The 20,966-nt window shown below is 42.3% G+C and overlaps 3 protein-coding genes across 9 annotated transcripts in view; 1 reads left to right on the top strand and 2 right to left on the bottom strand.

Moving 5' to 3' along the window:
* The first annotated feature begins 4,349 nt into the window (after positions 1-4,349).
* On the top strand, positions 4,350-8,016 carry LOC124011007 (UBX domain-containing protein 1-like). 4 transcript variants are annotated; one of them, XM_046323906.1, is made up of 10 exons: positions 4,350-4,436; positions 5,093-5,155; positions 5,260-5,313; positions 5,432-5,562; positions 5,721-5,805; positions 5,983-6,174; positions 6,774-6,825; positions 6,943-7,062; positions 7,255-7,438; positions 7,677-8,016. In XM_046323906.1, the coding sequence occupies exons 2-10, from the start codon at positions 5,097-5,099 to the stop codon at positions 7,715-7,717; spliced, it is 918 nt and encodes a 305-aa protein (XP_046179862.1). In that variant the 5' UTR covers positions 4,350-4,436; positions 5,093-5,096; the 3' UTR covers positions 7,718-8,016. The 4 variants fall into 4 exon arrangements, with proteins under 4 accessions (XP_046179862.1, XP_046179863.1, XP_046179864.1 ...); XM_046323907.1 differs by having other exon boundaries at positions 4,397-4,436; positions 5,036-5,155; XM_046323908.1 differs by having other exon boundaries at positions 4,402-4,436; positions 5,050-5,155.
* Positions 8,017-8,065: 49 nt separating this feature from the next.
* Positions 8,066-14,788, bottom strand: LOC124011006 (pre-mRNA-processing factor 39-like). 2 transcript variants are annotated; one of them, XM_046323904.1, is made up of 14 exons: positions 14,681-14,788; positions 13,866-14,107; positions 13,523-13,648; positions 12,603-12,721; positions 12,270-12,437; positions 11,898-12,060; positions 11,605-11,709; positions 11,204-11,470; positions 10,972-11,098; positions 10,619-10,890; positions 10,198-10,382; positions 9,434-9,508; positions 9,103-9,280; positions 8,066-9,016 (listed from the first exon to the last, which is right to left on the bottom strand). In XM_046323904.1, exons 1-14 carry the CDS (start codon positions 14,742-14,744, stop codon positions 8,942-8,944), a joined length of 2,166 nt encoding a protein of 721 aa, XP_046179860.1. In that variant the 5' UTR covers positions 14,745-14,788; the 3' UTR covers positions 8,066-8,941. The 2 variants fall into 2 exon arrangements, with proteins under 2 accessions (XP_046179860.1, XP_046179861.1); XM_046323905.1 differs by lacking the exons at positions 8,066-9,016; positions 9,103-9,280; positions 9,434-9,508 and adding an exon at positions 9,993-10,044.
* A 1,137-nt stretch (positions 14,789-15,925) lies between these two features.
* The window catches only part of LOC124010537 (neutral alpha-glucosidase AB-like), a 30,336-nt gene continuing 25,295 nt past the window's right edge, over positions 15,926-20,966 (bottom strand). For all 3 annotated transcript variants that reach the window (XM_046323068.1, XM_046323069.1, XM_046323070.1), the window contains exons 15-22: positions 19,473-19,671; positions 18,933-19,241; positions 18,737-18,813; positions 18,543-18,617; positions 18,262-18,375; positions 18,051-18,163; positions 17,852-17,952; positions 15,926-17,624 (exon numbers count right to left, since the gene is read on the bottom strand). In XM_046323068.1, the coding sequence (XP_046179024.1) occupies positions 17,515-17,624; positions 17,852-17,952; positions 18,051-18,163; positions 18,262-18,375; positions 18,543-18,617; positions 18,737-18,813; positions 18,933-19,241; positions 19,473-19,671 (1,098 nt within the window). In that variant the 3' untranslated portion in view covers positions 15,926-17,514. The remainder of the gene's footprint in view (positions 17,625-17,851; positions 17,953-18,050; positions 18,164-18,261; positions 18,376-18,542; positions 18,618-18,736; positions 18,814-18,932; positions 19,242-19,472; positions 19,672-20,966) is intronic.

Genomic DNA, 20,966 nt, shown 5'->3' with positions numbered 1-20,966 from the left:
CAGATTGTGTATCACTTATTATGGCAATAAAATAATGGTGATTATCTGAATGATAGAATATGACTAAAGGGCATGGTGATTATCTGAATGATAGAATATGACTAAAGGGCATGGTGATTATCTAAATGATAGAATATGACTAAAGGGCATGGTGATTATCTGAATGATAGAATATGACTAAAGGGCATGGTGATTATCTGAATGATAGAATATGACTAAAGGGCATGGTGATTATCTGAATGAAAGAATATGACTAAAGGGCATGGTGATTATCTGAATGAAAGAATATGACTAAAGGGCATGGTGATTATCTGAATGAAAGAATATGACTAAAGGGCATGGTGATTATCTGAATGAAAGAATATGACTAAAGGGCATGGTGATTATCTAAATGAAAGAATATGAATAAAGGGCATGGTGATTATCTGAATGATAGAATATGACTAAAGGGCATGGTGATTATCTGAATGATAGAATATGACTAAAGGGCATGGTGATTATCTAAATGATAGAATATGACTAAAGGGCATGGTGATTATCTAAATGAAAGAATATGACTAAAGGGCATGGTGATTATCTGAATGATAGAATATGACTAAAGGGCATGGTGATTGTCTGAATGAAAGAATATGACTAAAGGGCATGGTGATTATCTGAATGATAGAATATGACTAAAGGGCATGGTGATTATCTAAATGATAGAATATGACTAAAGGGCATGGTGATTATCTAAATGATAGAATATGACTAAAGGGCATGGTGATTATCTGAATGATAGAATATGACTAAAGGGCATGGTGATTATCTAAATGATAGAATATGACTAAAGGGCATGGTGATTATCTAAATGATAGAATATGACTAAAGGGCATGGTGATTATCTAAATGATAGAATATGACTAAAGGGCATGGTGATTATCTAAATGATAGAATATGACTAAAGGGCATGGTGATTATCTAAATGATAGAATATGACTAAAGGGCATGGTGATTATCTGAATGATAGAATATGACTAAAGGGCATGGTGATTATCTAAATGATAGAATATGACTAAAGGGCATGGTGATTATCTGAATGAAAGAATATGACTAAAGGGCATGGTGATTATCTGAATGATAGAATATGACTAAAGGGCATGGTGATTATCTAAATGATAGAATATGACTAAAGGGCATGGTGATTATCTGAATGATAGAATATGACTAAAGGGCATGGTGATTATCTGAATGATAGAATATGACTAAAGGGCATGGTGATTATCTGAATGATAGAATATGACTAAAGGGCATGGTGATTATCTGAATGATAGAATATGGCTAAAGGGCATGGTGATTATCTGAATGAAAGAATATGACTAAAGGGCACGGTGATTATCTGAATGATAGAATATGACTAAAGGGCATGGTGATTATCTGAATGAAAGAATATGACTAAAGGGCATGGTGATTATCTGAATGATAGAATATGACTAAAGGGCATGGTGATTATCTGAATGAAAGAATATGACTAAAGGGCATGGTGATTATCTGAATGATAGAATATGACTAAAGGGCATGGTGATTATCTAAATGATAGAATATGACTAAAGGGCATGGTGATTATCTGAATGATAGAATATGACTAAAGGGCATGGTGATTATCTGAATGATAGAATATGACTAAAGGGACAAAGGGCACGGTGATTATCTAAATGATAGAATATGACTAAAGGGCATGGTGATTATCTGAATGATAGAATATGACTAAAGGGCACGGTGATTATCTGAATGATAGAATATGACTAAAGGGCATGGTGATTGTCTGAATGATAGAATATGACTAAAGGGCATGGTGATTATCTGAATGATAGAATATGACTAAAGGGCATGGTGATTATCTAAATGATAGAATATGACTAAAGGGCATGGTGATTATCTAAATGATAGAATATGACTAAAGGGCATGGTGATTATCTGAATGATAGAATATGGTGATTATCTGAATGATGACTAAAGGGCATGGTGATTATCTGAATGATAGAATATGACTAAAGGGCATGGTGATTATCTGAATGATAGAATATGACTAAAGGGCATGGTGATTATCTGAATGATAGAATATGACTAAAGGGCATGGTGATTATCTGAATGATAGAATATGACTAAAGGGCATGGTGATTATCTGAATGATAGAATATGACTAAAGGGCATGGTGATTATCTGAATGAAAGAATATGACTAAAGGGCATGGTGATTATCTGAATGATAGAATATGACTAAAGGGCATGGTGATTATCTGAATGATAGAATATGACTAAAGGGCATGGTGATTATCTGAATGATAGAATATGACTAAAGGGCATGGTGATTGTGCCCGCCAGTGCAATGTTCTCAAAGGGTTGGCATCAATCAGCACCATAGGTAGTCTGGGAGTCCTGCAAAGGGGATTCAGTTATTCAACTTCAATCAATGAAATACTTTTTTTATGCATTCATGAATTAATTTCAATTACATTAATTGAATTGAGAGGATTTCAAACAGTATTGAACTTACTATGATAAACATAGTATAAATCCTAGACCTTCTCTAGTTCCAAAATATTAGGCCTTCTCTTTTTCGCTGTCCTTCCCAGAATCTTTCTAGACTTTGACTCACTGATCTTTACACCCACCCTTCCAGCTTTGCAAAACTAAAACAATAAAAAAAAATCACAAGAGAGTGACTTTGGACCCTTACTGCCTCCTTCTACTTTGTTCACCTTTCTGTCTTACATGTTGCTTTCTTTCTATATTTTTGCATTAATTTGAGTTTCTTTTTCTGATCAGTGAATTCACATATCACAAAATATAATTGTGTAATCATTTAGAATTACAAGTACTTCATCCGTTAAATCAAGTACGGAAACAAGTTCGGAAATTAGCCGACTTTCTCTGTGTCTGTCAGTTACAATAAGAGAAAACCACAAGATGAAAGGCTACCAGTGTTCTAAATAAAACTGACTATGGATGGAATGATCTATTGCACTTTACTAAATTTCTTAATCACATAATGTAGACAGGTTGATTTAAACATAAGAATTTGAAAACAAACTGAACCTACTCACCCTCAGGAACGAAAGTTCAGTAAAGGACTGGTCAAGGAAGTGAGTGAGGGCTGCTTAAGGCTGTGAGAGGGAGAGATAAATGAATAATTATATGTACAGTAAATATGTAACAGGCCCTGCCCATAAACTCTGCATCCTGTTTGAATACCTACAGGTATACAGTCATACAGTAAAACCTTAGCAAACACACAAAACCTACACACATGGGCGCGCACACACACACACACACACACAAACACGCTCACACACACCCTAAACCCAAATAGTATCAGTAAAAGCATGCTCAGGAATCTTGACTTTATATATAATACAGTGGGCAAACAAAAGTGGAGATTACCCATAATGAAACTATAATGTGTGTGTATGAATCACACAGTGTTCAGAAAATGTTAGAAAGTCCCTGTTAGTGTAGTGTTACCTGGCTACCCCATTCACATCGCTCCAGCCAACTGTTTCTTCTCCGTGATCGATAGAGCAGCAGCAATTCAATTCAGAGTGATGTCAGGGATGTGTAAGGTCCACTAGACAGGGATGTGTAAGGTCCACTAGACAGGGATGTGTAAGGTCCACTAGACAGGGATGTGTAAGGTCCACTAGACGGGGAGGTGTAAGGTCCACTAGACAGGGATGTGTAAGGTCCACTAGACAGGGATGTGTAAGGTCCACTAGACGGGGAGGTGTAAGGTCCACTAGACAGGGATGTGTAAGGTCCACTAGACAGGGATGTGTAAGGTCCACTAGACAGGGATGTGTAAGGTCCACTAGACAGGGATGTGTAAGGTCCACTAGATAGGGATGTGTAAGGTCCACTAGACAGGGATGTGTAAGGTCCACTAGATAGGGATGTGTAAGGTCCACTAGACAGGGATGTGTAAGGTCCACTAGACAGGGATGTGTACGGTCCACTAGACAGGGATGTGTACGGTCCACTAGACAGGAATGTGTAAGGTCCACTAGACAGGGATGTGTAAGGTCCACTAGACAGGGATGTGTAAGGTCCACTAGACAGGGATGTGTAAGGTCCACTAGACAGGGAAGGCTTAAGGTCCACTAGATAGGGAGGTGTAATGTCCACTAGATAGGGAGGTGTAATGTCCACTAGATAGGGATGTGTAATCTCCACTAGATAGGGAGGTGTAATGTCCACTAGACAGGGAAGGCTTAAGGTCCACGAGATAGGGAGGTGTAATGTCCACTAGACAGGGTAGGCGTGAGGTCCACTAGATGGCAGCAATGAGCTATGAATGAGAATGTTTGGAAAATGTGGTCACTTTCTTTTATCCTATCGGGCCTCCGTACTTGCATGTGGACTGTACGGTCAGAAAGCGGTGTTGTGGGTTGACTGATTCTGAACGTGAGTTGCTAACGTTAGCTAATGTTGCACAAACAAATAATGCTATTTAGTAAAGTAACGTTTATGAAATGGTTGAGCGCCATCATTTTCACAAGTGCAATGTAATAGTCACCCTATATATATTTTACAGGCCATCATCAATTTACTCTGGAAACAGTGTTCTTGTTACAAGCTAGCAGGAGAGTCTAACTGAAATTAGCCATCTCATTCCTCCATCATACTAGCTACCGTCAGTTTACAGCTAGTTAGCCCGCTAGCCAGCTATATGGGAACACAGATAATACGGCAAAGTTACTGGACACATCTTAATTGGTTTGTGAATGATTTTCATGTGATGGTCTGTAGATACTAAAATGTTTCTTGCGGGACGTTACCTAAGTGATGCTGCTTTGTTAACTTCATAGCCAGTTCAGTCCAGACAAGTACGTTAGCTAATTTAACGTTACACAACTTGCGAGCCAGCACATTCTGGACCTATGTAACAGCCCATCTAACTGAACTAGTTATACAGGTAGCATGTAAGTGGTTAAACCTGAATCACAATCATATAGACATAACGATACGTGTTTGTGGCCCTTGGATCTACTTCACATGCCCAGCTACTTGCTTACAGTATCAGACTACAAAGTGAAACTTCTTCACTGTCATATTCTCAGCAAGATGGCAGAACAAACAACATTGGACAGCCTGCTGGAAATGGGCTTTGACAGAAACAGGGCGTAAGTAGCTAACTGAATTCATGTGGCTATTCTTCTACAAACTGAAGATCACGATAAGATGATGTGATCAACTCTAATCCTGTCCATATTTATTCTGCTTGCAGGGAAAAGGCTGTGGCACACACAGGAAACCAGGGCATAGAGCGGGCCATGGACTGGTAAGTCAACTGATAGGGGCATTGGTGAGCTAGTCTCTGAGCATTTTTCATCCTCAGTAAAGTTATTCACATTGGATAACTGATTCATGATGTATCTTCTATCATGCTTCTTCCACAGGTTGATGGAACATGAGGGTGACCCAGACATTGATGAGCCCTATGTACCTCCTGTGGGGAACGTGCTTGGAGGAAGTGACCCACAACTGCCCAGTCCAGCAGCCCAGCCCACAGCAGAGGGAGCAGACCCTGGTAAGTGGTCAGTTGTCGTGACAGCATTTTGTATTATAGTTACTTATATTGTTATGATCGAGTTATAACAATGGCTTCCCATTACATCGGTTAACATGGTTGTTGGCTTGCATTGTCTTCTTGTCCCTCACCTCTTATATGTTAACTCTACCTTTTAGCTACAGATGGGGGTGACCAGATGATCAATGACGGGGATACCAAACAACCAATGACAGAGGAGGAGAAACGTGAGCAGATAAAGAGGTCAGATAATTAACCTCTACCTCTGTTTGCATACTTATCTTATTCTGTCAGAAACTGGGGTTTGGTCAAAAGGTGTTACTCAATGAGATCAGCAGAAGGGTAGGCCTTCTGTTGGAAATACAAAGAGATGGCATACAATGAAACCTGTGTGTGTCTGCCTGCGTGTGTGTGAACCAGGCTAGAGGATCTGATGCGGGTGAAGCAGGAGGAGCGGAGAGAGAGGGAGCGAGCGGAAGAGGTGGACAGAGAGAAGCAGAGGAGGAGGCAGGGCCAGGAGCTGCTGCAGGTCAAACAGAAACTGCAGGAGGATGAGATGAAGAAAATGGTCGACCTGCGCCAGAGAGAGAAGAACGATGACAAAATGGCCAAGTAAGCCATGAAGTCAATGGGCTTGTTAGTCATTTCAGTCAGCATTGCAGGTGACTGCCAATTATCTGATCTACAAAATACTTATTATATTATTTGTAGATCATTTAGTCAGTCACAATTTACCCACAATAAATCACGGATGGATTTGATGCTCTCGACATGGCCAGTGGCTGTTGTCTCAAAGCACATTGGAGGAGAGGATCCAAGGTTCCTCCCTCGAACCTCTTCCAATGAGCTTGGAGAGGAATTTAGGAAACAAAAATAGCTAGTAATGTTTTCAGACACAGCCAATAGTTACTTCTTCTAAACGGCTTCGTGCAAATTAGGTCTATTCCCACTCCACAACTCTTCCCTTGCTCCCGAGTGGCACAGCGGTCTAAGGCACTGCATCTCAGTGCAAGAGGCATCACTACAGTCCCTGGTATAAATCCAGGCTGTATCACATCCGGCCGTGTTTGGGAGTCCCATGGGGCGGCGCACAATTGGCCCAGCATCATCCAGCTTTGGCCGTCATTGTAAATAAGAATTTGTTCTTAACTGACTTGCCTAGTTAAATATATATATATTTTTTTTAATCAAATGACTGTTCTCTCTCTCAGGCAGCGGGTGCGAGACAAGATAGCACGCGACAGAGAGGAGAGAGCACTTAAGGTACAGACTGCACCTACAGCATCTGACTCGTATGCTGAACTGTTGCTGAATAACGTCTCCATGTCTTTCATATAAAGAGTTGAACGCACTAACCCGTTCTACGCCTCTCTTCTCCAGTTTGGAGGTGGTTCTTCTAGTAGAGCTGTAACCTCCCCTTCAGCAGAGGGCCCTCCCTCCTCTCCGCCCAGTCAGGGCCCGCCTCCCGCCAAGAAGGACTATAACGAGTGTAGAATCCAGGTAAGGGGCCATGGATGTCTATGGCTTAGTTCTCATTCTGTCCATACTCGCAACAGATGTACAATGCATTTGAAACAGTTGTAATACAACAGATCTTTTTTAATTAGTTTGTTTGCACAATAATCTTTAGACAACCGTTGTTTGGTGTCTCAACAGTCAATAAAGTTTATTCATTCATCCTCCTGTCCGCAGGTGCGTATGCTTGACGGCTCGGCACTGACCTCCGTGTTCAAGGCCCAGGAGCCGCTGGCTGCCGTGCGTGTCTACATCCAGATGAATGGCGACGCCCCCGAGGGCCAGGACTTCACGCTGCTGTCCCCGTACCCACGGCGCGTTTACACAGAACTGGACATGGAGAAACCTCTACAGGAGTTGGGTGAGCAGACAGGATGATGCCCTTCTTACTGGGCTTGTACAGTTACAATAGTCCAAAGTCACTTCCTCTGCACAAATCTGAAAGGACTAGAGGCCAAAACCAGCCAAAGACATATTGCTTTCTTCTATGCCGTGTTGCAGTTATAGATGAATCTAATATGAGATTGAAGGTGTGTTCTAGTTTGTGTAGCGACCAATAACATTTGATACGGTCTTAAATGTTTTGTGTCATTGTTCAGGTTTGGTGCCTTCAGCTGTGCTGGTCGTTGCGAAGAAATAAGGACCTGAAGTAATAAGATGCTTTATGAGCCAACATCATTTATCACCCCCAACAGGACAGAGACCAGGATGTCAACTATGGATTGATTCTCCTTCAACAAACACTTTGAACTTTAATCTGAATCTTTAATGGCAACACAAAATGGATGACTGTATTGATTATCATGGGGCCTAAAGTTAGACCTGGCTCGTTGACACTGTCCACTGCATTGTAAATTGTAGTTTTTCAAAGTTAAATCATTTTACAGTGGTGTTATTGCATACTCACTCAAACTTGGAATAAACTTACTTGGAGAGTAATGTGGTGGACTGAACATACTTTCCACAGAGAATGCAACAACTCAAAATGTACAGGAATAATCTTATTTTTTATGAAGCTGCACAATCCAGGGCTCCAAATCAGTTTAACAGATACTTAATCTACATACATCGAATTCACATTAAGCTGCACTGAAATGGTTTATTGAGCAATGTTAAAAGTGGAGATTAAAAAGTTACATTTTCAAAAACAGTGATAAAGGCAAAAGTTTGGTTTAAGTGGATTTTGACAAACATTTAACAGTTTCCTACTCCTAAAATTTTACCAAACATGACCAATGCTGTTAGTTTTGGAAATGTCCATTAGGTACAGCACAGCGTACATCCACTTATTACGCCTTGCTTAACCAGAGGCACTGGTACCTGCATACAACAACATGGCTTCCCTATCTTCTGTCTGGAGGACTCAACTGGGCAGAAACTTCAATGGCGATCCTCAAGATTTGAATGAGGGACAATAGATTGATCTTAACCTGCTCGTATATGAAAGAGCTCCGACTTCATACTATAAAACACCATTATGTACATTAGAAAAAAAGACTAGCCTATACTTCTGGAATGATGCAAGACTTTAAATAATACAGGACCTGTGGAGAGAGGGGTTTGCTTAAATTGAAAGGGGCTGCATGTAGAAGAGAATACAAAAATAGTTTATCGTTAAAACAATGTACAAGAGCACATTTTCAAAGACCAAACAAGTAGTAGATGTCACACCCCTGTTCCTGATATTAGTTAAATCCCTAATGGCAACCTATTCCCTACAAAGTGCACTACTTTTGACCTGGACCCTGGTCAAAGATAGTGCACTACATAAGAAATAAGGTGCCATTTGGACTCATCCGTGGAATTTAAAGTGAGGTGGTGGTGAGTTCACTGAACAATGGTGTCACAGCATTTCTCCTCCCCCTTAGCTGGGAGGGTAGTAACCCTGATTGTAGTTCCAGGGTTGCTGGTAGCCTCCGTATCCCCCGTACTGTGGTTGCTGAAAGAGAAAAAAACATTAAATCAACACTTGAGTGCAGGGGTATTCAAATCTTACCCTATGAGGTTACCCTATCCCTGTCGTACCTGATACCAGCTTCCATAGCCTGCGTAGCCTGCGTGAGCCGCACTCATGTCCCCACCCATCATGGGTGGAGGTGGTGTCGTCATGGGAACATGGGGCATTGTGGGAGGGGCCGGTGGTGGAGCCGGCACAGTGGAGCCGTCTTCTCCTTTACTCATCTTCTCTGGGTCCTCGCTGTCTCTGCAGATCAATCAATACAACAACTACGTCAATAACCAATCCATGAAGTTTATACATTTACTTCTCCATGGTTGACTGTCAAATCTCATTATTGAGTCACTACATCACACTATTTTATTGGTAATGATATTGACAGCTGTGCTATAATCTCACCCGTTCTCAGCCCTTCTCTTCTTGTTGCCAAGCTCTTTCAGCAGCTTCTGATGCTCCTCATAGACTGTTAGCACACTGCAGGTCAGAGGACAGCAACAGTAACATTTAAAACATGGTATGCTCTTCATAGACTGTTAGCACACTGCAGTCCAGAGGACAGCAACAGTAACATTTAAAACATGGTATGCTCCTCATAAACTGTTAGCACACTGCAGTCCAGAGGACAGCAACAGTAACATTTAAAACATGGTATGCTCTTCATAGACTGTTAGCACACTGTAGTCCAGAGGACAGCAACAGTAACATTTAAAACATGGTATGCTCTTCATAGACTGTTAGCACACTGTAGTCCAGAGGACAGCAACAGTAACATTTAAAACATGGTATGCTCTTCATAGACTGTTAGCACACTGCAGTCCAGAGGACAGCAACAGTAACATTTAAAACATGGTATGCTCTTCATAGACTGTTAGCACACTGCAGTCCAGAGGACAGCAACAGTAACATTTAAAACATGGTATGCTCTTCATAGACTGTTAGCACACTGCAGTCCAGAGGACAGCAACAGTAACATTTAAAACATGGTATGCTCTTCATAGACTGTTAGCACACTGTAGTCCAGAGGACAGCAACAGTAACATTTAAAACATGGTAAATTGCATTTCTCCCAGTTTCATTCATTCAATAAAATGCCTTGACGTGTTTATTTTTCTCTGGGTTCCTGATTGTATCTAAAAAGAACAAACAATCCTGTGACCCCTGACCTTTGCACAGAAGTCCCATAGTCCTCAGCGTACTGTAGGCCCCTCTGGGAAAAGAGGATCTTGGTCCGTGGGGAGAGGGGTGCAGCCAGCGCCCGGGTCACACACTGCTGCACCCCCTCGGGTGACCCTCTGGGGTCACCAGACACCTCCAGCTCCAGCAGGTTCAGGTGCAGTTTACCGTTATCCTGGGAAAGGGAGAGAGAATAGGTGGAGAGTAAGGGAGGAAAGAGAGGGACAGAGAGTTATAGCCTACTGCTTGGTCAAGAGATCATCAAGAAAGGGAGATCTGGCATCAAACCATAAGTGATATCTTCTCTGAGGTTTAGGTTAAGGCTTCATGTAAAAGTTAGAGCAAGTGATCTTCTTCCCCTCTGTACTAAAAGCTTCCAGCTGTTATTCCCTCAATCCCCCCTTCTCTCACCGGGCTAATCTCCAGCGCCTCCTGCAGGACACCCCGGGCCTTGCTGGGGTTCTTGCAAAGCTTCAGCAACAGCCGGGCTAGTTTGATGGAGTAGAATGCATGGAGGTGAGGAGTCTCTTTGGCTTGGTCCACCGCGTCCCTGAGCAGAGCTTCTGATTCATCTAGCCGGCCCGCCCGTCTCTCTAGCCCCGCCCTGCGCAGCCGGACCATGGCCAATCCTGGGATAGAGGTTTCCAGAGATTCTAGAACACGCCGTGCCTCTGTTAGATCACCTGAGAGGAGGGGAGGAGGGTGTGAGTGAGCTACAACACTGGGTGATGATATCCTGTGTTTCATGTCTCTTCCTCTCTCACCATGCCTCTCCTCAAAAGTGGCCCACTGCAGGTGCATGGTGTGTTTGTGTGCCAGGTGGATCTCACAGGCTCGCCTGAACACTCCCCGTGCCTCGTACAGACTCTGAGGTTCCAGGTACTGAACATACTGAGAAATAAGCATAAAGCATATATTAGTTACACTGACATACAAACATGTTACTGACACACACACATGCGCATCCACACACACACCCCTGCAGCCCCTCCATACCTTGGTCCAGAACTCCTCGTAGAGCGCGCAGGCAATCAGACAGCGCTCAAACAGGATCCGTACCCTCCGGTCACCCCCGGCAATGATCCCACTGCTCTTTGACCCCTCTTTTTGCTCCTCTTCCTGGCCCTCCATGGAGCCTGGTTCGGTCTCCACCTCCTTTTCACCCCCCTCTCCCAGCTGGGTGAGCTCCCAGTCCAGGTAGGAGTGCCAGGCTTTCAGCTGGGTCCGGTCCAGAGGCTTCACGTGGAAATAAGGACGCTTGATCTGGAATGGAGGGAGGAATGGGAACAGAAGAGAAGTGAGTCAATGTTTCCAACCAATGAAAGTATCACACTTCAATCGTAACTTCGGAGTTGCACATAGAAGGGATGTGTGTGTGTCTGTCTGGGGTAACTCACAGCTTCCTCAAAGTTCCACCTCTTCCTGACCTCTCCCTCAAGGTCCTGGTACACCTTCTCCCTGCGAGCCAATAGGAGTTCTCGCATCTTCGGAATCACCTCTTCCTGATTGGGTGAACCATAACATGACAGTTATAATGACAGACTTTTAAATCAGTTTAACAGAGTTAGATCCTACACCGTAACCTCACTCCACAACTTCAAATGTCTCCACTATCTGCTATTTTGGCAGCATCTGACTTTCATGTTAAATCGTCTCCAACACTAGCAGGGATTTGTTATTTGTAAACCACCTCTGTAGGTTCCTTCTCTTCCCCAGGTGGTAACTCATCTTCCCCCTCAGCCAACTCAGCCTTCTCAGTCTTGTGTATCTGTTTAGATTCCTCAAGCAACCCATCATACTCCACTGCTGAGAGGACGTCCTTGGGCCCATGAGCATTAAGATGAGTCTTGAATCTGTGAGAGAGGAGGGATGGAGAGAGTGGATACGATTCACCAGGTCATCAAATAAGAGGTCTGCATTAAGAAGTGAGCATGATAATCATAGAATTATCAAAACCTAGAATTTAATAAAATGTTAACATTTCATAATTTTGACTGATTTGAAGCTCTACTATTTCTCTTAGTAGAGAAAATGTACTGTTTGTGACTGTGTATAGTCTCACTTCTCATAGTGGCTGCTGTACAGCTGAGTGGGGACTCTGAGGATTCTGTCGTAGACTCCAGTGGCAGCCTTCATGTCTCCCTGCTCCTTCTCCCACTCGATGTACAGCTCCCACAGACGGTCAGAGTGGAAGTCTAGTCCTGCCGCTGCCACCGCCTCTTCAAATGCACTGGGGAGAAGAGACAAGAATCAGTCAATCAGATTGATAGAAACAATTGTTGAACAATAAGTACTGTATGGAAAAAGGTGGTGTTCTGGCTAGAGTTGAATGTAAAGCTGGCAAAAGAAGTAAACAAATGTGTATAAGTGTGACACTGAGTTTAAGAGTGTATACCTGCGAATGCACTGAGAGGACTCTGGCAGGTTCATGTTCAGCGTGCCCAGTAGCAGGTTAATGTAGTGGATCCACAGATCTACGCTCAGAGGGATGGCCTTCAGACCCTGAACACACACCTGGAACAACACAAAAACATTATGAAGCAATCATGTCACTTACATAATTTCCTAGTGCCAAACACTTTCAAAGAATGTAGCACTGCGGTACGTGCCCTTTGTTTAGTCAATGGCTATTAAACATAGCAGATGCTGGTTATTAAACAACTAATTGACAGACATCGGTTCAATTACTGGAATTCCATTTAATAGCGAGAGAGCGAGTTTGTGAAAGTATAGCTTATCGACTTTGAAAAACAAGTAAAATAATTGTCAGACACACTTAGGCAGGCTAGTTAAATAGGATGACTACTGACAGTTCAGTATGGGGAGCACAGAGATAACAGTAGATTGTTGGCTGGCAGGATGCTACTGCCTGTGCAGAGATTAGTCAAATGTTTTATTTAACTAGGCAAGTCAGTTAAGAACAAATTCTTATTTACAATGACGGCCTACCCCGGCATAATCCGAACCCGGAAGACGCTGGGCCAATTGTGCGCCGCCCTATGGGACTCCCAATCATGGCCGGTTGTGATTGGGAGTCCCATAGTAATTTCCTTTTTTTCTATATGGACCTGATAGAGACAATTAATATTTTCATGTTTTAGCAATTGAATGTTTGCTATTTTTGGCTTTCAAATTTCCATTAAATAGATATTTCATAATGCATTTAATGTTTTAAAAAATAATTGAAAGAGAAATCGAAAACAGTGATTGTTTTTTAAATAATCTAACCAAAACATTTTTTTTAAATCACTAATCGCTTAGCACTACAAGACACACATCCGTGTCACTTTTACCAAGCACTCTTCTTCATCATACCTCCTGAGCTTTGTTGGTGTAGCCTGCACGTCGCTCCAAGTCGGCAAACTTCTTCCAATATCCGTAGCACAGGGGGTATCGCGCCAGAAAGGCAACCAGCGCTCGACGTGATGCTGTCATGTGACTCTGGGGACCATTAGAAATCTGGGTTAGCTGCAAATTCACTAAGTAACAATGAGTTTAGTTGTCATCATTATTGATGTGAAGTGTTGGTTTAAACTTCAACACTGCATTCCTAAACAACAGTGGTACGGTTAGCTACGCATTAATTATTCATGCAGAAGATCTTTGGTTATGTCAAAATGCCAATAGGAATATTGTCTGTCCCCTCAGCTCTTCTCACCTCTTGCTCACTGTACTGCAGCAGGTCAGTCCAGCTAGAAAAATCCTGTGGATTGTCATGGGCCAGCTTCCAGAGTCGGTCAAAGTCCGCCGGCAACTCTCCGTCCTCTTCCTCCTCATTCTCCACCAGAGGCATGTTGTATGCTGTCGCAGCTGCTGCTTCTGAAGCCTCTTCTCCACCATTCTCCTCTGATACCTCTTCCATCTCTGTTGGATGATGGACAGCCTCCGTGGCTTCCGGAGCTTTCAAATGAGAAATTTAGAAAGTTACACAGGGAAGAAAACTGTTTTATCTATAACACAAAGAAATGGCTGGCCTGCTCGATAATACATAAGCAGATGTCATTTACTGACTAAATATAAATTAATGCCCTTATAAAGGAAATTTCAGTCACTGATGTTGTTTTTAGCCATTCATTCATTAGGATTTCAACATACTACACAGAGATCATGACGTCGGCAATGTCAACAAACGGCATAAACTTCCGAAATTCTGCAGGGGAACAGCGATGTATGTCTGCTTCTACAGTCGTTAGATCAGATTAACATACCATAACAAAATACTCGGGCTAGCAAGTACTAGCTAGTTGATTTACTCTGGTACTAGCTAGGGGAAAGTCAATTTCTGTTTCGCCAGTTTGCGCACCAGAAATGAATGTTAGCCATGTCGGCTAGTTAGAAAGCTAGCCATCGTTTCACATGCGTCCTTGCGACTGATAGCTGACCTGTGAAGTTACAAACGACTATTCATATGATATCTACGTCACTATCGAATAGCTTCATCAATATATTTGTATTATTTTATGTTTTTACAACCCGAAGGACCCTCCATTAGCCCGTTGCTGCTCAGGTCTTGTAAATCCGAGCCTTCGGCCGCCATGTTTGAAGATTACAGAATAACGTCACTCCTATGCGACAAGTACCTTCTGCAAGAGGTAGTCACTAGTTACCACAGCCACAAAGTAAAAACCCCACCCATTTCTAACCCAAACCCTATTTATATTATTTAAATTTTTATTTGAACCCGAACCTTAACCACTCTGCTAACCTAATGACCAGCCGTAACTTTACATTTAGACTAAAAATATGTTTGTTTTCATGAACGTTGACGATATAGCCCATTATACTTTGTGGCTGTGGTAACATTGGTCCGTGCTATCCGGGGTCCTTGGGACAGCCATACTCCATTGAAGTTGACATTTAAAATGGGTTAAGGTTAGAGTCGGTGTTAATGTTCCGGCACAAACCGTGCAGTATGAATATAGGCTAAAACTGCTTATTCAATAGAAATCCCCGATCACACTTGTAGGCGATGTCATTGCGACGTTGGCTAGCAAAGCTCATGACGTCTACCACAAGGCTGCTGAAGGGAGATCGGATCTTAATAATGGCTTGGAATGGTATCAAACGCATGGAAACTGTGTTTAATGTGTTGGATTCAATTCCATGTATTCCGCTACAGCCAGTAATATGAGCCCGTCCTCCCTAATGTAGGTGCCACCGGCCACCTGTGGTGAAACAAGTAATCGGGTCTAACGGTCGTCTCCCGTCGAACTGCACATGTGCAGTCCGTCAAATCAAAACTCATTCGATATAAAGTTGTTTTTGACGGAAATTAAAACATGTCACTTCACGAGGTTGGAGAAATAACACGTTCAATTACTTAATTGGCTCGAATCTTGGTTGTGCTTTTAGATTTCGAGAAAATGATCTTAGGGAAGAATTTTTCACTTCTCTCATTGACAACTCAAACCCCAAACACGGGCAAGTTTTTTCGGAAGTCTCGCGATGTTGCATATCTGGGTTACGGTTTAGGATAGTAGATATGTTCCTAGGTTCCCGAAAAGCATTGACCGAATACAATTGGCACCGAGCGTTGTTTTAGGGTCAGTTGACATATTTCACAAAAAGTATTCATAGGAATAATATAAACCAGCCTTTCTTAAAAACGTCCGGTATTATTGTAGTCCAAATTCGTATTCGGCAGAGACACAATTGTATTGAAAAGCTTTAAGTTTACAAAATATATTTCTTATGTACAATAAATCAACAGACATTTGATTGGGAATGTAGTTACTTTATTATTACCCCTATCTACGTAAGCTGCATGAATTCATATGATTAAAAACAACAATGCTCTCTCACATTTGGTCAAGTTTATTTTCACTTGGTCTGCCATCTTATCACATACAACTGGCCTCCTTCCTTCCTGGTTCCAACACACTTGCTGAGAATGTTGCATTAAGATTTTAATTCTCAACCACAAAATAAATCAAGAAAAACTATTCTAAAATCCTTTATCGCCAAGGACAGTAGGGAACGCAACAACCCCATAAAGAGGTACTATTATCAACCAGGACCGGTCCCTTGTCTCCAGAGTGAACTGCATCTTTGTAAACTAACTGAATATATAATTATTTCCTTAGTCACATTTAATACATTGACACATTTTATGAAAAATATTAAGAGCAAGAGACACTGGACCGTGAACCCCAACCCACAAATTAACCCCAATGCCTGACCCTAACTGCTTTGAGTTCAATCTGGGAAAAAAAAGCTCTCACCTTCCTCTCAAGTGCATTTGATAATCAAGTAAACAAATTGAACAAGTCAGAACAGAAACATGTTATTAGGATGAGTTTCCACAAAGTCAGTGGTCCTAACCCCTGAATAATTCCAATATGAGCAAACTTAAAAAGCCAAATCCTCTTCCATTAAGTTGTTACTGACCATGTGTCTGTCTTTTACCACCAGTACATAAAAACATGGCATAGTAATGACTGATGTAAGTGCACACAATCTTATCAGAAACTAATTTGGGGATAAATTAGGAGGAATGAGTAACCTTAAATTAGGGATATCAGAGGTGAGACTCAATACACCTTATGGCAATAAGAAGAGAAATGCCACGACATTTACAGATGGTCTTGGATCAGTGCTGCATTGTTGCTTGGTAGAGTTTCTAATAAAACTAAATAGAATGTGGCACGAGATGAAAGTAAAGGGAGCGGTTTGGCTATCCTGTTGATTGCTCTTCAGTAATTACAGGGGGTAATGGAATGAAAACATGAAATAAGAAGAAATAAGAATTTAAAGTCATAAGACATGGCCAGATATGGAATTATTAACACATACTAACTACACTACAGCCTCTGAATGAGTGTCTTCATTTTGTTGTCAGCAAATCTATTCAATGATCTCTTACATCTAAAGCATACTTGACGGAAAACCTAAAATAATCATCCATCAGACTTGAATGTCTTTGAGTACTTCTAAACATTCACTACAACATCATGATTTGAACTGTGAAGAATTTCCCTAAAATGCAACTAACAATAAATCTACCTAGCAACCCTTCAGTAAGTTGACCAACTGTCAGTTTGACTGAAAGCAAGATGGACATGGAAGAGACACGGTTTTAGATCTACAGGCAGTGTTTGTATGCAAGCTTGGTATGAAATATTGTGTGCTTGGTATGAAATATTGTGTGTTTGGAGAGTCCTCTATCCCCTGTCCAGGCGGTGTACCACATTAAAGCAGTTGGTCAAATATCTTGCTTGGTGCGTTACAATTGCAACCCGTGTCCACTAAGTTCCTCCATCTCTCGTTCAGTCCGGTTCAGTCATCGTCGTCCTCCCCCTTCTCCATTGTTACTGAAGCACCACAGTCCAGTCCAGCCCTGCGTTGACACCCGGCTTGCGAAGGATTAACACCGACATGGAGGCATCAAACTCAAACTCCAGCTGACTCTCCTTGCCATCTACAGAGAAAAGAGATCATAACAGATCAATAAGTCATTTGAGACAGACCTGCCATTATACACACACAGTAATCAATAACCACAAAGAATGACAGGTTATTGGCCAACTGTTTCCATCTCATAATTGCCTGGGTGTGAAAACAGGAAACATTCAAACACAATGACTTACTGGCATCTTAACTTGGTACACTAACCCATAATATGAATAAGACACTGGAAAAACTCACCAGGAGTCTTCAGAGTGGCCTTGCTGGGCTTACTGGCCCCCAATATGACAATCTTCTCAACCCAGGAAAAAGTGGTGAACTGAGAGCCAGGGGCCAGGTTCCTGCAGGGAGAGAGAATTCAGTTACATTCAACATAGACAAAAATCAAGGAGAGTAAAAACAAAAATAAACAGAATATGTGAGAAATTATTTGACAGACCTGGAGGACAGGGCGTTATTGGCAAAGGAAAATCTTCTGTGGATGAACTGCTTCTGTTTGTCAAAGTTGAAGGTGTGGCCGTCGTCTATGTAGAGCTCACCCTGGGCAAATCGCTAACAGACATAACATTTGAAAATGTTTAAAGGTCAAATCCTGAACCCATCCAAATTTGGGGCAACAGTATAAGTGACAAAGTGTGTGTTTGTGTTACCTTGGGGCTGAGAGCAACGAATAAGGTGTAGGGGTCGTGTTCCATGCATGAAGATGACCTTCGAACCCGGGCCTTCCTGGGAATAATGGAACCACCGCGTTGGAATACCGGAATCTGGTAAGGAGAGAGAGTCAGTCAGGGAGTGTCTTTCCAATCTTACCCAGTTCTCTCAACAGAACTTTCAGGATATGGTCTTAACTGCATGTGACTGTTTAACTAAGCATGTAGCCCCCTGGGTGTGACTGACTGGTTGTTAGTGAGTGTGTTGTAGAGTTTCTTACAGAGCTGATGGTGACAGGGATGTAGAGGTTCTGGGCTCCGTTGTGTTTCTGGAACGTGTGGACATCAAACCAGACCTGAAGGACACAGAACAGAGCAGCTAGGAGAGGGTTTCAATTAGACGGCTGACATATAACCTACATAAGACTGTTATAATAGTGACATAATGTTATGACAGTTCCTGAGAGAGACTCACCTCTCCTTTTCCAGGCAGGTAAGCAGTAACACCCCTAGCCCCCTCCTCAGTCACAGGGTGCACCAGCAGATCTCTCCCTGAAACAGCAGGATTGAAGGAATGTGACTCAGTCATGGTATCAGTCATAAAGGGTACATAAAGACAGGAATATCTATTGACACTGAGCTATACTAGGGAATAACACAATCTCACTCACCAAGCAGGAACTGGTCATCCATGGAGAACGTGGCCGTATCCTGAGGATACTCCACCCACAGAGGTCTCATGACGGGCTGGCCAGAGTGGTGGGCGTGGTAGAACAGCTGGTACCAGTAGGGTAGGAGGGCGTAACGCTGGCGGACAGCCTCCCTAATCAGAGCAGTGTTCTCGGGGCCAAACAGCCAGGGCTCCCTGCGGGGGTTGTCCAGATGGGCATGGGCTCGGAAGAAGGGCTGGTACGCCCCCGTCTGGTACCAACGCACCAGGAGCTCAGTACTGGGAGACTTGAAGAAGCCACCCACATCAGCTAGGAGAGGGGGAGAGAGAGGAGGATGAGGAGTGGTACAGAGATAACAATGTAGTGAGGTGTAAACAAACAGGCAACAAACCGTAATAATGTAATGTAAACAAGTCATGTAAAAAAGCAGATAACACCAAAATAAAATGTAGCAAAATATTTCTGATGTATTCATTGTTTAGCTGTGGCTTTTAGTAGAGGGGGAAATAGTGGTATTAGCTAAGATTGAGTCAGACTCACCTCCACAGAAAGAGACACCAACCAGGCCCAGACTGAGACACATGGGGATGGAGATCTTCAGATGTTCCCACTCAGCAGCGTTATCACCTGTCCACACAGCACCGTAGCGCTGGGAGCCAGCGAAGAAGGCTCTGGTCAGGACAAAAGGTCTCTCCACTCCCCCTGAGCGCTCAATCAGACCCTCTGCTGTGGCCCTTTGCTGAGGGAAAGAGAAGAGGTGGTTACTGCAAGTTCAAGCAGCAAAGCTCGGTAGAAACATTAACAGTCATTTCTTTTTTTTAAAAAGAGGTAAAATGGAGGTCCTACTACTACAGAGGGAGGCTTACTGGATATCCTGTCTAAAAACATTGACCCCTAGTGGTCTGAATATTGACTTTGATCTCAGGCCCTTCTCATGAACAATTATTCTCTCTTCTTTATGAACAAATCTAATAAATTATTATTATAAATGTGGTGGTTTGAACCCTAAATGCTGATTGGCTGACAGCCGTGGAATATCAGACCGTATACCACGGTTATGATAAGTTATTTTTACTGGTCTAATTACATTGGTAACCAGTTTATTATAATAGTAACAACGCACCTCGGGGGATATATTAGCCATGGTATATTGGCCATATACTACACCCCCTTGGGCCTTATTGCTTAAAATGTCTTCTTTCTACAGCTTACCAGCGTACACTCAATATGTTCCCCCTGTTGGTGATGCTTATTATGCATCATGGTTGAACCAAATGATTACATGGAACAAAAATGACATTGGAAACAATTAAATTAAATGTTTCTGTTATTTTACCAGGTAAGTTGACTGAGAACACGTTCTCATTTGCAGCAACGACCTGGGGAATAGTTACAGGGGAGAGGAGGGGGATGAATGAGCCAATTGTAAACTGGGGATTATTAGGTGACCGTGATGGTTTGAGGGCCAGATTGGGAATTTAGCCAGGACACCGGGGTTAACACCCCTACTCTTACGATAAGTGCCATGGGATCTTTAATGACCTCAGAGAGTCAGGACACCCGTTTAATGTGCCATCTGAAAGACAGCACCCTACACAGGGCAGTGTCCCATTGGGACATTTTTTATATATATATTTTTTTAGACCAGAGGAAAGAGTGCCTCCTACTGGCCCTCCAATACCACTTCCAGCAGCATCTGGTCTCCCATCCAGGACCAACCCTGCTTAGCTTCAGAAGCAAGCCAGCAGTGGTATGCAGGGTGGTATGTGAAATTAAATTAAACAATGTATGTTGATGCTAATATTATGTAAAATATCTAATTATGTTTCCATATGATAACAGCCTAATATATTCTATATGCTGTAACCTATTGTCTTTTAACAGTTTCACTCAATTCATTCTAATCAACTTAATAAATATGACACACCCTTCTCTATTGTCAATGGTTGCACTAATTGTATATTTTGTCTACATAACCTGATTCAAGCATTCATGACATCACCCTGAAGGCAAAATGATGCCGAGACGGTGTTT

Source organism: Oncorhynchus gorbuscha, linkage group LG23 (assembly GCF_021184085.1).
Source record: "Oncorhynchus gorbuscha isolate QuinsamMale2020 ecotype Even-year linkage group LG23, OgorEven_v1.0, whole genome shotgun sequence".
NCBI classification, from domain to species: Eukaryota; Metazoa; Chordata; class Actinopteri; order Salmoniformes; family Salmonidae; genus Oncorhynchus; species Oncorhynchus gorbuscha.
Note: the sequence above shows the minus strand (reverse complement) of the source record. Positions and strands in the feature narration are given on the sequence as shown.

Bases quoted from the DNA above. Each gene is read 5' to 3' on its own strand.
- LOC124011006 (XM_046323904.1), bottom strand. From the start codon at position 14,744: ATGGCGGCCGAAGGCTCGGATTTACAAGACCTGAGCAGCAACGGGCTA. The intron at 10,383-10,618 runs GTGAGAGAAGGG...TCCCTTTCCCAG, and splicing joins AGGCGCTGGAGATTAGCCCG to GATAACGGTAAACTGCACCT. The intron at 9,281-9,433 runs GTGAGATTATAG...ATTGATCTGCAG, and splicing joins AAGAGAAGGGCTGAGAACGG to AGACAGCGAGGACCCAGAGA.
- LOC124011007 (XM_046323906.1), top strand. From the start codon at position 5,097: ATGGCAGAACAAACAACATTGGACAGCCTGCTGGAAATGGGCTTTGAC. The intron at 5,314-5,431 runs GTAAGTCAACTG...CTTCTTCCACAG, and splicing joins ATAGAGCGGGCCATGGACTG to GTTGATGGAACATGAGGGTG. The intron at 7,439-7,676 runs GTGAGCAGACAG...GTCATTGTTCAG, and splicing joins GAAACCTCTACAGGAGTTGG to GTTTGGTGCCTTCAGCTGTG.